The sequence below is a fragment of the Vanacampus margaritifer genome, chromosome 4 (genome assembly GCF_051991255.1).
Source record: "Vanacampus margaritifer isolate UIUO_Vmar chromosome 4, RoL_Vmar_1.0, whole genome shotgun sequence".
In the NCBI taxonomy this organism is placed as follows: Eukaryota; Metazoa; Chordata; class Actinopteri; order Syngnathiformes; family Syngnathidae; genus Vanacampus; species Vanacampus margaritifer.
In genome coordinates, this window is record NC_135435.1 from 9,732,468 (window position 1) to 9,748,500 (window position 16,033).

Sequence of the window (16,033 nt, forward strand, 5' to 3'; positions counted from 1 at the left end):
TTGTAAGTCAGTTAAACATTACTCATGTGAGTGTGGCTCATAAGAAACTGGTGTAGGATTTCATTGAAGAAAACTTTGATGACACTCCAACATTGTGGTTTGGAGAAGTTTTTAAAATCTATCTATGAAGTCTTGTGCAAAGAGAAGATGCTTCATGTTGACATTTTGCATAATTTAGTAGATCCTTGTGTGAACATTACTCCTCTACCTAACATAAAATATGTGAACAAACTGTGAAATAATAGAATTACGTAACAAGTGAAACTGCAGTGCCTTGGAAAAGTATTTGCTCTCTTTTTTTGCATAGTTTTTTTCCCTTAATGTTTAAGATCATCAAACATGTAAATGTCACACAAAGGTCCCCCAAGTAAACACATCATCACTATTTTTTTAACGGTGATTGTATTTATTAAGCAAAAAGAAACTGTTCAAAGTTACCAAACCCAAGCTTTGAGTCACAACTGAAGGATGGATTTTCTGGTCAAGAGCAGAATTAATAGTTCCGTCAATCACAGCAAGTTGTCCAGGTCTTGAATGAAAAAAGCTGCACATGATCATCATGCACGCAGGAGAGCGTTACAAAAGGAAAAACTGTATTTGAAACATCCACATAATTGTAAGTAGTACCACAGTTGCACACATTTGTAAATAGTTTGCGAAATTGTTTTGTCAAATTGTTACACTGTTGAATGGAAATAAACGTATTTTGCAATCAAAAAACACTTTTTCATTGTTGGTGAAAGCGTTTTACAGAAGTAAAGCACTATTTAGGTGTTTGTGGCATCATTCATGGACAAAAAGAAGTGTACAATTCACTAGAGTGCATGAAATAACATCGTTTCACAAAAAGCTCTTTTTCTCCGTTTTTTGTTTCAAAAGAGAGAATTTCGGTGAAAGTAACCATTTTCTATTGTTGATTACTGAAGAACGGAATAAGGTAGAAACAAACTTTTTTTCTGATGAAAGCTGAGAGTCCAATCTTTCATTTGGTAGTATGTGTGTTTCCATAGTCCAAACACAACATTTTCTGTGGACCTTGAAAGATCAGTCAAAATGCTTAAATCGGCTGGCAGTGGGGACAACCCGTTTCTGAAAACGTCTGGCAGTCAAAGAGTTAAAAATTCAAAACTTTTTGCAAATCTCAGTTCAGATAAATCCTGAAAGTGCATCACTTAACCAAAGTACAGAGGGAAAAAAAATCACATATGCTCCTCCGTCTCAGCACAGCCTCTTACAGCAAACTGAAGCATATGCTAACAGTCCAGGCTAGCGCGTTGACGTTCATTCATAGCCTCATACTACGCACATTGTCCCTCAGGACAACATCCATATTCTTGTTTATGTTCAAAACATGATTTCGACAACCTCGCACATCGCTGTTGCTGTGTCTGAACCCGATAACTTTTGCACAACAGCATTTGCGCTATCAAGCCGAACGTAGTCAGTGGACTAACGTCAGACGTCCATATGTCTGTGGTAAAACTGGCATTGTCCATCAGAGAATGAACATCTATAGCAACAACATTGTACATTTCTGGTAAACATGTCTGCAAAGTAGGTAGCGTCGGCTTGCAATTAAGTACAAATAAAAAATCTAATCAAAAAGGCCCAGACTAGTAGTGGTCGCGCCATATGTTTTGTCATCTGGCAGAGGCTTGGCACTAGACGCTCCTAAGTGACAGTAACCAGACCGGTCCAGTTTTATTTATATCAGACTCATGAATGTGACGTCATTTTGTTCTCCAATAATATTCTTAGTTCCTTTGTGACCTCCTGGATGAGTCATCAGTGTTCTTTTGGGGTAATTTTGGGTTGGTTGGGAAAGGTCCAACACTGTTCCTTGTTTGTTCCATTTGTGGATAATGGTGCTTGACTTGGTTTGATGGAATCCAAAACTTTGGGAATGGCTTTGTAATCCTTTTCAGACTGATAAATGTCAATCACTTTTAAATTCCTTTTGTCTGCAATTTCTATTTTTGTGGGTGATTTCTGGATTGGAAGTAATCGAGTTCTAGTGTGATCAGTAAAAATGAACTAATCTTTACTCCAAAAATGTGATTAGCCAGGGAGGAAAGTACTTTTCTTCTCACGGCCAAGTAGCTTTGAATGTTTTTTTCGTTCCCTTTAATACATAAATTCACCATTAAAAACTGCATTTTTATGTTGGCTTGGGTTGTCTTTCTCAGATATTTACATTTGTTTGATGATCATAAAATGACTAAACTATGTAAAAAAAAAAAAAGGGGGGGGGATTTCTGATAAGGGCAAAATGGCACGAACAAATATGGCATATTCAATTCCCCCTTCATATTCAAATACTAAAGCCAATTGAAATAAAATAAAGCAATTAAAATAACTTTATTCTAGTTGAAAACTATACCGTCGTGCTCATAGGTTTATGAGTACAACTGTAATCATTACAAGTCCCTACAGCAACTCAGAACACCCAAAACAAACACTCAGGGTTGAAAAGGATATTAAAGCTTGTGTTCCTTTCCACCACTTTCTTAGTATATATGCAATATACCCTATAGCCATATTTACAACAACACTCTCACTCACGCTTCTATTCTACAGAAAGTTCATCTTTGATGGTTTTATCTTGTTTCTTGCACCAGGGCCACAGAACTGTCATCTTGCGGTATTTCTTGCCTCATCAACTCAGCACGCCACATTATGCATCAAAAACTGATACACAGTGATTAAGATATCATTAGACTTGGCTCTGTCAGGCTGCACACATTAATACGCCATTACTTTGTGGATAATCATCTCCTTTAACAAATATGTAGCCTCTGTTGTGTAAGGTTTGTTTTATTACTTTTATGTTAATTGAGACAGTTGTAATCAAAACATTCCCATTGGTTGAGCGAATAACGACAATGTGGGTATTGCACATAATCTTTTTTTACCCTTCTTCTTCTTCTAATCAAAATAATGCCATTGAAGATAAATGTCTCACTAGTCACTTTGTTTTTAGTAGATTAAAATAGTGTCTGACACCCGAGTGACATTGCAATCTCCAGTGCGAGCCTTCTTGTATTGATCTGCAATAACTTTACTTGTTGGTAGGAAATGTCTCTCTGACTTACAACATTCAACCTCATAGCGTTCCTGGTCAACAAAGTTGGAAACAAAAATAATAATAACATGGCTTACGACAAGCAAGGCAGCTTTTTGTTTGAAAACAGATTTGACTGATCGCCAATCGGGACATTGAGATGTTTTGATTTTTAATAAGTTAAAAATAAATTAATTCATCAGTGAGATAACAATTTTCAAACACAAACTTGTCACTGAAGGGGTACACTCGCCTGGCTTGGGTGAAGGCAGTGTGGGCTCATTTCCTACTCAGTGACGGTGAGAATGTAAGTGTGGATGGTTGTCTGTCTGATTTTGTGCCCTGCAATTGACTTGCGATGGAGTCATTTCTAAACCCAAAGTCAACGGCGACAGGCTCCATCTCCCTGTGACTTTGAAAAGGATAATCGAGAGAGAAAATAAATGAGTGCTAGTTTAAAACAAGTTCTCCAAGGTAGAAGTCTCGCATGATCACACGTCATTTAATAAAACAAAGAAGAAATGTTATTACTGTATGTGTTGCACCAATATTGCCGACGTATTTCCAAAGGGACCGTTGTTGCAAGTGTTTTTGAATCATCATAAAATCAAATCTGAATCATCATTAATAAATAACTTGCTTTTGAAAATACTTTTGTCGTGTGGGGAACCCACTTTTTATACAAAGATCAACATTGCATAGGACATTTGAGGGTGTGTGTGTGTGTGTGTGTGTGTGTGTGTGTGTGTTGTCAGCGCTTCCTTGTTAGAATGAGACACCATGTAACTGAAATGCCTTGTTTTACAGGCGACATTGAAGTGAAATGTGTGGCAAGATTTAGAAAAACATACAGTTGGATGTTACAATGTCAACGTTACTCTAAAAAGTGTTATGTTCAAGAAACAACTAGTTTATTGTTTTTGAAGAGTATTTGATTAAAATCAACTCATATTCTGTATGGGGAAAAGAAAGTTGGTATCATTGCATCCCTCGCCTTGTGTCGCTGTAGCTGTTAAATCACCACTAGTCTTCCTGTCTCGCTTTCCTCCACCCACACACACTTGCCTAGCGCCAGTGCACTCCATCGGTTGCTCCCTGATGACTCGCCCCTCCCTTCCTGTCGTTTTCCTTCTCCATGTAGGCTGACTGTCTCTTCATTGCTGTCACAGTGTCAGAGCAGGTGGAATCAATTCCTGACCCTATGCACCCAGCGCCCTTAACACAACTAGCTTTTTAAGTGAGGGATTTAATGAGTGATCACTCTGCAAGATGACTGGCGGCAGGGGTCAGTCACACTTGCCTGTGTGGAAAACTGGGAGAAGGGTGGATTGGACCAAACCTGCATTACAAAGACACACAGTGCAATTCTCTTTCTGTGATTCAGTTCTAAAGATAAAAAAAAAAAAAAGACAGGAGGATGGTATTGCCGACTTAACTCCTTATTACTAAAATTAGATTGTCTCGCGTGTGACAAACATGTCCTCCATGCACAATTTTCACATCCGCCAACTGTGGCGTTCGTTGAGTATATCTAAGTGTCATCTCTGTACGTGTTTACATAATGGTTCAGAATTCTCTCATGGGTCTCTCTGAATGTCCTCCTTTTTTTCCCCTTGCAGATGGAATCTCCTGTCTCAACACCAGTCCCTCCCCCCCTTCATCTTTTGGCTGCAGTAGGCAACAGTGAGATTGCCTCGCCATGTGAACAGATAATGGTGCGTACACGTTCAGTAGCAGTGAACACATCCGATGTGGCCCTATCCACGGAACCTGAGTGCTTGGGACCCTGTGAACCTGGTACAAGTGTCAATCTCGAGGGCATCGTGTGGCAGGAAACCGAAGATGGTAAGTGCACTATTTCCTCTGTATGATTGATTGTGAGAAAAAAATGGTTTGGTGTGATACGGAGGAAAGTATATAAGTGTGTAAAGTGAGTTATTTATAAAGAGATATGTTGTTCAACATCATTTTTATGAGTATAAAATGAAACAACCTCATATATTGCGGTATTGTGCAGCTGGGAACCGGTTTTATCCAGAGACTTGGAGCAATTCTGCTTTTCACGTGCAAGCCGGTCTGCTGAAAAATGAGCCTGGGATTCTCACAAGCTATAAAACCAGTGCTGTGACTGTCAGTGTTTTTCTCTGCAAATACTGGCCCGTTCAGTTTGGTTTGGCTCAGCTAGTCAGCACAGTTTTATGTTGCTGTCACAATATGGGTGCATCAAGTTGTGTGTTAAAAGCAAATGTCATGGCTGCCACTGGTGCACACATTCAAAATTAGTTCACATGCTAACAAACTGAATTTGAATTGCTTGCATCTTTACTATAAGAACACAGTTGTGAAGGCAAGATGTTTAACTCATTCACTGCCATTGACGGCTATAGACGTCCCAAAAAAAAAAATCCAACTTTCAATCCAACAACAAAAAAACGCTATAAAAGATGTTACCATCCTTGGAAGGCTTTCTTCAAGGTTTTGGAGAGTGTCAGTGGGAATTTTGGATGAGAACATTTGTGAGGTCAGACACTGATGTTGGATAAGATTACATAGCTTGCTGCTCTTGTTTTCAGTGTTTTATTAATAGTGGGCTCACATTTGACAGCTTTAAAGTTTCTTTGAATATGGTTTGTTTGATCAAGTGTGAACACTTCATTCTAACCCTGGTGTGCTCCCAAGCAATTGGACCGAGAGCTGAAAGAGTTGGGTCTTAGTCTGATTTTAACTGAGCTCGAATGTCATTTGGATCAGTTCAGATAAAAGATTAAATACAGACCAAAAATGCAATCCAGTGCTAAAATGAAGGCAGAAGGCAAGAAATCCTGAATAAATAATGGTTAAGTCCGGTTCAGTGCTGCTTGATTGCGGCATATAAGTGTTGATGTGTGAAGCAGGGGGACTCTTGGTCCTTAATTATAGTTAGACACTTTTTTGTAAATAAGATGTTAGCATTGGGTCATATGGCATTTAAATAAAATAAAAAATAATAACAGTTCCAAAAATAAAGTTTATGCCCCTGTCAGTATAAGAAAAAGCAAAATTGTCACTGAACCTATCCAAACAAACCTACCTCTTGTTTGTTCTCCATCGTGTTGTCGGTGCAAAATGTGCGTCGTCAGCAGGCTACAGAAGCAGCTAAGGGGAAAAGTATTTTCCCCCCGGAAAAATACATGGACGTGAGCCCCTAAAAAGATGTACTGTATTGATTCAAGCAATATTTTGTCAAGCCCGATAAGTTGGTAAAAATATTATTAAATCCAACGAACATGCGTATCTAAGAAGGTAGCATAAATTGAGCGTTGAAAGTTGCGTCGCACAGTATACCACAAATGCTGACCAGTGGTCTCGTGACTTTGTCAATATGCTTATAACTGGGCAACTTTCAAGCACTGTCTAGACGTCGCCGGGGGGGTTGCCTACGGGAAATATTTTTTTGCGTTTTGCCCTGTCATCCACACGTTCCCGGGGATTTTTTTCATTAAAAACAAAGGTGTCAAAAAAGTTCTGGCAAAAGTGAAGATTTGGAGAGTTCTCCGGATCCGCGTTTACGTGTGACAGTCGTAAATGAAGATTGACGTCATCACACACACACACACACACACATAACTGATATGCTTAGATATGCGTTATATGCTAATTCCTAAACAAGAACTTTTGTTGCATCTGGCTTGTGTGCTGCTTGTGCTGTGTACTATTCCTCAATAATATAGCTATGCTACATGCTCCAATTTACATTTCCACTATTTGTCTTTGTTATAAACAAAGTATTTCCTATTTTAGACGATCAAGGTGAAAAATCTTGAAAATTAAATGAAGATCTTTCCGTAAATCACTTCATCTTTGATGGACACTATTCAGCAGTCGGCTATTTATTGAAAGATTAGCCAATTGATTTCCCCCTTAGTTAAAGCTTTGTTAAATGCACATCCCTCCTTGATTTGGCCAGTGCCCTTACATAAATCATCAACAGATCATCCTGCCCAATCAAGTCCAAAGATTAGTTGTTTCTGTAGAGGCCACCTCCTTTACCACTTGTGATTTTCCTTCCAGCCCAGGGTTGGTCTTGACATATCCTTTTTCTTTTCTGCTCACAAGTATCCTGCTATTCACCCCGTGACTGTTCTTCATGCGAACTGAGAGCGAGTCAGGCAAGAGCCTGCGGCAGGGGTGGGAGTTACACAAGGCGACTTCTGTTAGTGACACAAACATGGCTCAGAGCCAACACCAGCACTGCATTTGTCTTTTCTTATTCTTTGCCTCTCACAATGTGACTACCCCCACCTTTTCTCGACATATCTCCCTTCGTAGTTAGAGGTTGTCCTTTGCCTGCACTCTCTTGAAACGGCTATTTTGGCTAAAACAGGCTGTGGATTGGTCTTCTGAGTGGCATGGGGGAATACTTTAAGTGGTTTTCAAATGTTACGGTGGGAAACTACCGTAGAGGTTGGTGTTGAAAGGGGCTTTGCGGGATGAGGGTACTGGGGGAGTTAACTGTGCAGGTACAAGCCAGGTGGTAGAAACCATCAGGATCATTTGTATAACACTTTTTGACACATCCAAATATTTAGTCTTTACTGTCGTACTTTACATCTTTTTGTTGGGGTTCTTGTTGCAGAAGTACAATGGATTTTGCTGTGTACGGTAGATTCACTGCTATGGTTGTATTGCTTATCAGAGTTGTCACTTCCATGGCTACATTTACATGCAGTCGACATTTCTGTTAAGGTGACATCATTTCCGCTTTTACCTTTCTACGGTCAAGTCTATTTCTCCATGTTTATTTACCTTTAGTTGTGTATTTCCGGTGGGATTTGCACCATGGCAACTAGAAAAATCAAAAACAGTGCATTACGTAGAAGCGAGTAATTTACACCTTGCTGTAGCTTACACTGTCACAACACAGCACGTCTCCATGTCACATTTATATTCTTTTTTGTTTTAACTCTTTGACTGCCAGACGATTTCAGAAAAGGGATGCCGCCAGTGCTAGCCGATTTAAGCATTTTGACTGATCTTTCAAGGTCCACAGAAAATGTTGTGTTTGGACTATGGAAACACACATACTACCAAATGAAAGATTGAACTCTCATCTTTCATCAGAAAAAAAAGTTTGTTTCTACCTTATTCCGTTCTTCAGTAATCAACAATAGAAAATGGTTAGTTTCACCGAAATGCTCTGTTTTGAAACAAAAAAGCGGAGAAAAAGAGCTTTTTGTGAAACAATGTTATTTCATGCACTCTAGTGAATTGTACACTTCTTTTTGTCCATGAATGATGCCACAAACACCTAAATAGTGCTTTACTTCTGTAAAACACTACCACCAACAATGAAAAAGCGTTTTTAGATTGCAAAATACGTTTTATTTCCATTCAACAGTGTAACAATTTGACAAAACAATTTCGCAAACTATTTACAAATGTGTGCAACTGTGGTACTATTTACAATTATGTGGATGTTTCAAATACAGTTTTTCTTTTTGTAACACTCCCCTGCGTGCAAGGAGACAGAGCAGGATTTGCACAACAGATTCGTTTCACTGCGATTGCCCCTTTTGCGTGCAGACGTTACACTTTCTTGACGGCCTTTTTTTTCAGGGAATAGCAAGTAGCAGACTGTACCCACTCCTCCGATGAATATGCATTGGACTCGGGGTACTCTTCATCGTCCGATTGAACGTCCGCCTGTGCAGAAGTGCTCGGTTGTGCTCCGCGTTTTCCGGTGTTAGCATCGCTAGCCGGTGAGGCTTTATGACGTGGTCATAGCCGCCGCGTCAACGCTTCCAACTTCGGCGTCAACGCTTCCAACTTCGGAGTCAACCTCGGAGCCACCATCATCATCATCGTCGTCATCACTGTGCTCTTTAGCATTGGTCGACGAGCTGCTTGCAACCGGTCGCCATTGTTCGCTTCCTCAGCCATCTAGCTCCGCCTCACGTCTTCTACTGCCGCGTCAACGCTTCCAACCTCGGAGTCACCATCATCATCATCGATGATGATCATCGTCGTCATCAATGTGCTCTTTAGCACTGGTCGATGCTTTTCGTCTTTGAAAAAAATGCTCAAGCGTGAGCTGCTTGCAACCGGTCGCCATTTTCGCTTCCCATCCCCAGCCATTGTCCCCTCTAGCTCCGCCTCACGTCTTCTACTGACGCCTACCCAATCTTGTGAAAAGAGAGTCATCGCTGCCATCTAGGGGCCAAAAATAGTCATTAGGCTAACTAGATCTGCTTGAAACTTTCACCACAGCTGGCCAAGGCTTTCCTCCACCCGTTTCCAAAAAAAAAAAAAAAAAATTGGGAGAACGTCTTTTAACGTCCTTGGCGGCCCTCCGTAGGTTTTTACTAAACGTCATTTAACGTCCTTGGCAGTAAAAGAGTTAATTGAGTTACCGGTATGTGGTTTCTTGCCGCTATGATCTCACGCTGTTTATGTAGCCGATGCAGCTACCACATCCCGCCAACAAACACTGCAATGGAAACACAAGCCTATTTGGGGTTTAATAATATGGCGAACCAAACTGAACACGACCACTTGGTTGGAAACAGAGTTTAAGAGATTAATGAAAACAGATTTCTGACATTGTTGGATAGCTGAATATGGAGAATGAGGAAAATAAGTCCAGCGTACTATCAGTAAAAAGCAAGAAATATATCGGGAAAACATAGCAGGGGCCATCCTATTTAGTAGTGTTTTTTAACAATCCTATATGCCACGGCATGACAAGTCTCATACAAAGCTGTTTAAGCATGTACTGTGTATGTGTGCGTATGCATTGCATTTGGCATGCCAGCCAACAGCTGCTTCATCACCTCGGCCTTTGAGCCTTGTGGGAGTAAATGAACAACAGACCCCATGTAATTGTGTGTGTCAACCAAGTCACTGTGTAAGAGAAAGAAATGGATCAACAAGCAGCAAACAAAATGCAATCACAGTAGCTTGACCTCTGGACATTGATGACAAGAATCTTGCTTGATAAGGCACAATCCATTTTTCCTCCTATGTGGTTTGAACAAAGATGGAGCATCTTATTCATCTTAGTCTGGAATGATATTACGGCATGTTTGTGGTTTATAAATCTTCACTAGTTATGGGGATTATTGCCCTGGATTACCAGATCACTAAACTAAATACAATCAGATTCTTTTTCTCGGGTGATGATGGAGGAAAATGGGTCATTAGAGGAGAGGAAAAGCAAATGTGTGCTGTTGAGTCAGTCTGGTGGCAAGTGAAGCGTAGACAGGAGAAGGGGAGACTGTGGGGGTAGGGGGTCATAACCATGGTATTTTGAGGCCCAGTACTGACACAAATCCCCTCAGCACAGAGGAGGCAGTGGCAGCTCCCAGGGTCATGTCAGCATAGCGATGGGCCAACCCCTCCCAGGCTTAGCATGCTGATACCTCCAAATGTCATCTCTAAAGTGCTGGAGAGGTTTATTGCTCTTGAAATACAGCCCAGAATGCACTGGCTTCTGCTCTAGGGTAGAAGGAACACAGAGGGGCCTCTTCGGCCAAATAGTCCTGCTCACTGCCAGTGCACCCTAACCCCCTCCCCCAAAGCCTCACACACACACGCACGCACACACCTGCATTACACAGCAGCTTGTTCCCTAAGCAGGCCCCACAGATTCTTAAAATCCCAAACACAAAAATAATATGGGCTGCTTGTGATCAATGTTTGCCTCGTGGATTATTTATGCATTATCCATTACATCATAAGAGCATGAGGAACACTGCTTTGAGTGCATGGGTTCAAATCTATTTGGCATTTGAGTCGGGGAGAGGTTAGTGTGGCTGTGTTATTTATATACCTTTTTTGTTTTAAGTGTGAATTACTTGCCTTTGTTTTACTTCTCTGAATCAATTTAGGTTGTTAAAAGTAGAGATCTAAGGTCACCTTTCTCCACCAAGTAGTATTGTATGCTTCAGTTCACTAAAGTGCACTTTTTTTTTTGCATTTCATTAGTAAAGGTTACCAAAACATCTAAAAGATATGTCCCACTTTTCTGCACTTGTGTTTAGTGTTTAATAGTGCAATATGATAGTGTTGCGCGATCCAACTTGAATAAGGCAGCGGATTACAAAAGAGAGAAGAATCAAAGCAGGTCTTTCTTTGTTTACAGATCATGTCAGCACGAAGCACTGTGCCATGCTGTGTTTTTCTTTCTTATTGAATTGCCAGGTTATACATGTTCTGCTGTGCGTGTGTGTGTGTTGCAACATCCCACTTTCACACCCTGCAGTGGAAACACAAGCCAGATCAGGATTTACTGTTCCATATGGTAGCCTAGTGTTGACTGTTGAACCAAACTGAATCAAGTGGTGTAAATGTGGCTTATAGACACTTCGAGGCAATGTTTTATTGCTCTTGTGAAGACCACCTGAGCAGTGGCTTCAGTTGTTGCTGTGACAGCATAGTATGGTCTGCTCTTTAAGTTTGCTGCAGAATCTGTCTTTCCAATAGTGGTTTGTCTCAGAAGAATTCAGAAAATCTGTGACAAATAATGGTTTCATCATGATGAACTTGCATAACAAAAAAGGTACACATTTTGCTTCCATGTATCACTGTGTTGGTTTCTGTATATTAGCCAATAAATTCTTTTCAAAAAGGGGAAATTCTAACACTCTTTGGTTTCAAGGTTCCTTAAAAGTTTTGTAAATTACTGTTCAGTGTATTTCGATAAATCTGCAGGCTTGAGATACTTAAGTCATAAATTTAGTCTTTGGATTGTGTTACAAGAGGTTGCCAGAGTGAGGCCATAGAGACTTGCTCCTTACTCAAATTGGCCTGGAACTCCTTTTTTCCAAGCGCGTAAATAGCCTTGAAAACATCAATCATACCCCTGAAGGAATTGTAGTCCCTGCCAGTGTTTGTCATAAGATATCATGTTTGCTATATACATGTCAACGAGTGCTTGAGCAATGTGTCTTTGGCAGAACTATCTCTTAATCTCAGCACCATCTCTTTAAAGGAAAACACCAGAGGGTTTGTTTAAACAAAATACTTGTAGACTTTCCCTGGTGACATTTAAAAAACAAAACGAAAAAAAAAAATAACACTATGTGTGTGTTATCACATTCAGATTTAGACAAAGGTCTTGACATGCATGACTGCTAATCTTAATGTACTAACACAAAAAGTAAGCATATTCTGATGGATTTTTCTATCCATCAACAACTGTGTGGCTGGTAATGTTCCAGAAGTGTGAAGCATACTAAAACTCCCTTCTTATGCATCTCCTTGGTATGAGAAAATTGACCTTCTCGCAGGCTGTCATTCCTGTCAGTGACAGCAACTTCACATTTTATGTCCTATGAGCCGGATTGTTGCCTGCAAACCTTTCAGATGGGGCCCAGATGGAGTTCCTGTAAAAAATGTAGGATTAAATATAATACTTTGCTTGGCGTTTTTGTCTGTTAGCCACATGTAATTGATTCCTGTTTGACTGGGAACGATGTTTATGTCATTCCTGGTTTTCTTTTCTGCTGTAATACAATTGACATTCATCAAGTTAAACACTTCACAATGGCTGATCCCTAGTATGTATTTTTTAATTGAAAATCAGCTAATTACTTTCTAAATTAATTTATTCTTGACTGTAAAATGTCGGGGGAAAGAAAGGACTGTGATAGAAGTCCCTAAGCTTATAATATCATTAAAATGTCATGTTTTGTTCAGCACATTAGTCTTAGAGGAAGTTCATGCAGAGTGCAAAAATCGCTTTTACATTTGAGAATTAATTGGCATATATAGGATGCTAAATTGACACGGATGCTTTTAGCGGATGCTTTGAGTTCTTCAGGTTATTAACATCCATGTTATTATATTAGTTTCTTATTGATTTTCTTCTAACATTTCTGGTCATAGTGATTGTGAAGTTCTACTTAATTTTATATACAATACCTAGAAGTACAGAGAGTAGAGATGCATTTAAAAACAGACTTCACTGAAATAATACATAATATCTCAGATACTTAATTTATCTGAGTGAGCGTTTCATGGTAGCACACCAGCTGTATTTACATTTTCTTCTCTATGCATTTACATTGATTACTGGGATTTTCACATCTGTTTGGGAATCATAAATACCTAATTGTGGTCCTCAATCTTTACATAAACAAACCTTTTAGTTCAAGCAATCTATTTCCTCCTATACCGAGAGATAATAAATCAGATTACAAAAATCTGCTATCAAATCAGATTTTTGACAAGGTCACACATTAATCCTACTGAATCCCCAAGTGTTTGCAGAGCAGAGGTCCGCCAGTAAACTTGCAATCCCTTAAAAACTTGAAAAACAGGAACTTTTATTTTGTCCCCACTGCAACCTCATGAAAAGTGTTTAAACGGAGGAGCGGTTACAAGTCCGACTGGAACGGCCATTCACCCGTGCAGCTGCACAAAATACTCTTGACTTAAATTTTCCTCTCCCATTACCCTCTTTTTCATCTAATCCCATACAAGTACGCAATAGAGTTCGGGGCCTCCCAGAGGCTGCCATGTGTTGCTCAACAGCACTGAATGGAAATGAGTGGTCAAATTACTGGCCAATTCCTCTCATTAATGCAGACTTCACTCAACTGTCCTGGGTGACCCTAATGAGTGTGTCATTAAGTGGGCCAGTGTGCGGGGAATCTTTTGCTCTAAATCTTTCCAGTCCCTTTCTTCGCCTCACAGCATAGAAAAAAAAATCTGAAGTGAATTGAGCGAGTTGAGAAAATTGTCTTTTCCTGTAATAAATGTTTATATGGAACGTTTCATGTCTCTTTTATTATTTGGTTGATTTTGTCCCGTTTTGACAGAATAAATAGTGTCCTGAATTCTAACAGTATTACCGTAAAATCCCGTGTGTAATACAAACCCGTGTATAATATGGTCCCCTGATTTGCTGGCATCCTTTATTATACTGGCCATTGGCCAACATTGTAGTTTTTCTCAGTGCCAATGACATTTTAATGATTTGAATAATTCTAGGCTGCTGAGTCAAAAAATGATGTCCATTTCTTTGAATTGTCTCGGGTTTTAGAGAGATTAATGTTTTTGACAGTTAATTGGTAACTCATTTGGGGATATCAAAAATGCTTGTCATTTATTCTCTAATAATTAAAGTGAAACAAGCTTATTGTTTACTGCTAATGCCTAATGTTCAGATTTTTTTCCAGAGATTTTAGATAAATCTTTCTACTTTAAATGATCATATTAAATGAATTTTGTAATTTTGCTAAATTGTTTGTGTGTGTACCTTGACTCTATTTGTCATTCATTTTGTGTTTATTGGGGGCAGATGTTACCAGTTTTATTTATTTCTGCCCCTTTCAGTTCTTTTCATTAAAGAATGAAATAAATAAATTATATCTCTCACCATAGATTTTATAGATGAAACGATGTAATGTCAGTAGCGATTTTGCTGGCTTAAACAGCACATTTGAGTGAGCCTGGTTCGTTAAAAAGTGATCAGCCTGTCAGGCTTTGAAAATTAATCCGATGACTCTCGTTGTCATGCTTGCTGCAGGGCAGGCTAGCTAGCAACTAGTGGCTAGCCCTGGAGCCACTAACCTTGAAGCCGGCGCTCAATGCTGCAACAGGCACCATATAATACAATGTCAGCATAATTAAGTAGTTTTGTAAGTGTCCTTAATGAGCGATTGAACTTGGTTTCATAATGATGTGTTGTTGATGTCCGTGGCAAAAGTTGGCAAGACACCGCAATGAGAGTGACTCAAAAAAGTCAAGCCAGCGGTCACGCAGTAAGTCGCTGCCAAGAACAACTTTAAAATAAAAGCGACAAAGGCACAAATGTCAGCGTAATCACGGCATTTGGAAAGATTTTATTTTGAAGTTGGCCTCACCACTGGCTATTTGTTTGGTCATGGATAGCATGAACAGTTGTTGCTGCTTTTTGTTTTGTTGACTGGACTGGACTAGACAACACAATCAATTTCTGGAAATGAAGTACTTAACTCATTCACTGCCAGCCATTTTAGAACATTTCAAATTTTCAATACCCGCACGATTCAATTATATACGCCGATTATTCCTTTATTATTCCTTTTTTCATTATTTTAGAATCAACAGTAGAAAAATGTAGGTTGCACAAAAGGCATTTATTCCATGGATTCTCAAACTGTGTTTATTTCGTATAAAATGGGGCAATGATGTCAGCTACTGGTGACTTTGCTTCAGTAAAGTTGTTTCCAAGTTTGAAATTTACAATGCAGCAGAATCAGATGCAGCCACACCCGTCTGTCCCCCTTGAAAAAATGTAATTGACAAGTATACTTGTCAATGGCAGTGAATTTAATTACATAAATTTGTAACATTAGATATTAAATATCATGTTGGAATGTAAGTGTCTCTCTCTCTCTCTCTGTGTGTCTCTCTCTCTTTCTCTCTCCTTCTCCCTCTCCCTCTCGGCCAGTCACTCATAGTGGCGTAGGCTGAGCGTATACACACAGGAATGACCACCAGTCTTCACAGGACTGCCACTTAAAATCAGGACAACCATTCAGCCGCTAACTCACACATATGCATCGACAAATACGAGTTATGTACATGTTTTTTGGACTGTAGGAGGATGCTGGAATGCCCAGAAAGAACACAAACACGCAGCGAAATCTTTGACACAGAAAAGGCAGTCAAGATTTGAACCTAAAACTGTGGTAACTATTGCAACTGTGTGTCTGTGTTTTTGGGCAGTCTACTGAGAGTGTAGTGCAGTTTGTGTGTACTACTAGTAAGAACACAAACGGTACAGTACATCCATATTCAATTAGAGCTGAGCTGGTTGGTCTTAACAGGATGGCTGCCAAATTGCTTATGAGTTGTTTGGCTCAGATCTAAGTGTTACTGAAAAATCTTGTAGGGGGTTGAATAGGGTTAGGGTTCATTGTGTTATACTGGGGAAAAAAAGAGTTATGTATGCTAGAGCTGTTGCCGTTCATGATCAAGGATCAGTTAAAAGTTCAAAAGTAACTA

General features: G+C 39.6%; 1 protein-coding gene across 4 annotated transcripts in view; it reads left to right on the plus strand.

Annotated features, from left to right (window-relative positions):
- Positions 1-16,033, plus strand: part of znf609b (zinc finger protein 609b) — an 86,716-nt gene that overhangs the window by 56,732 nt on the left and 13,951 nt on the right. For all 4 annotated transcript variants that reach the window (XM_077562951.1, XM_077562949.1, XM_077562953.1 and 1 more), the window contains one exon: positions 4,681-4,906. In XM_077562951.1, the coding sequence (XP_077419077.1) occupies positions 4,681-4,906 (226 nt within the window). The remainder of the gene's footprint in view (positions 1-4,680; positions 4,907-16,033) is intronic.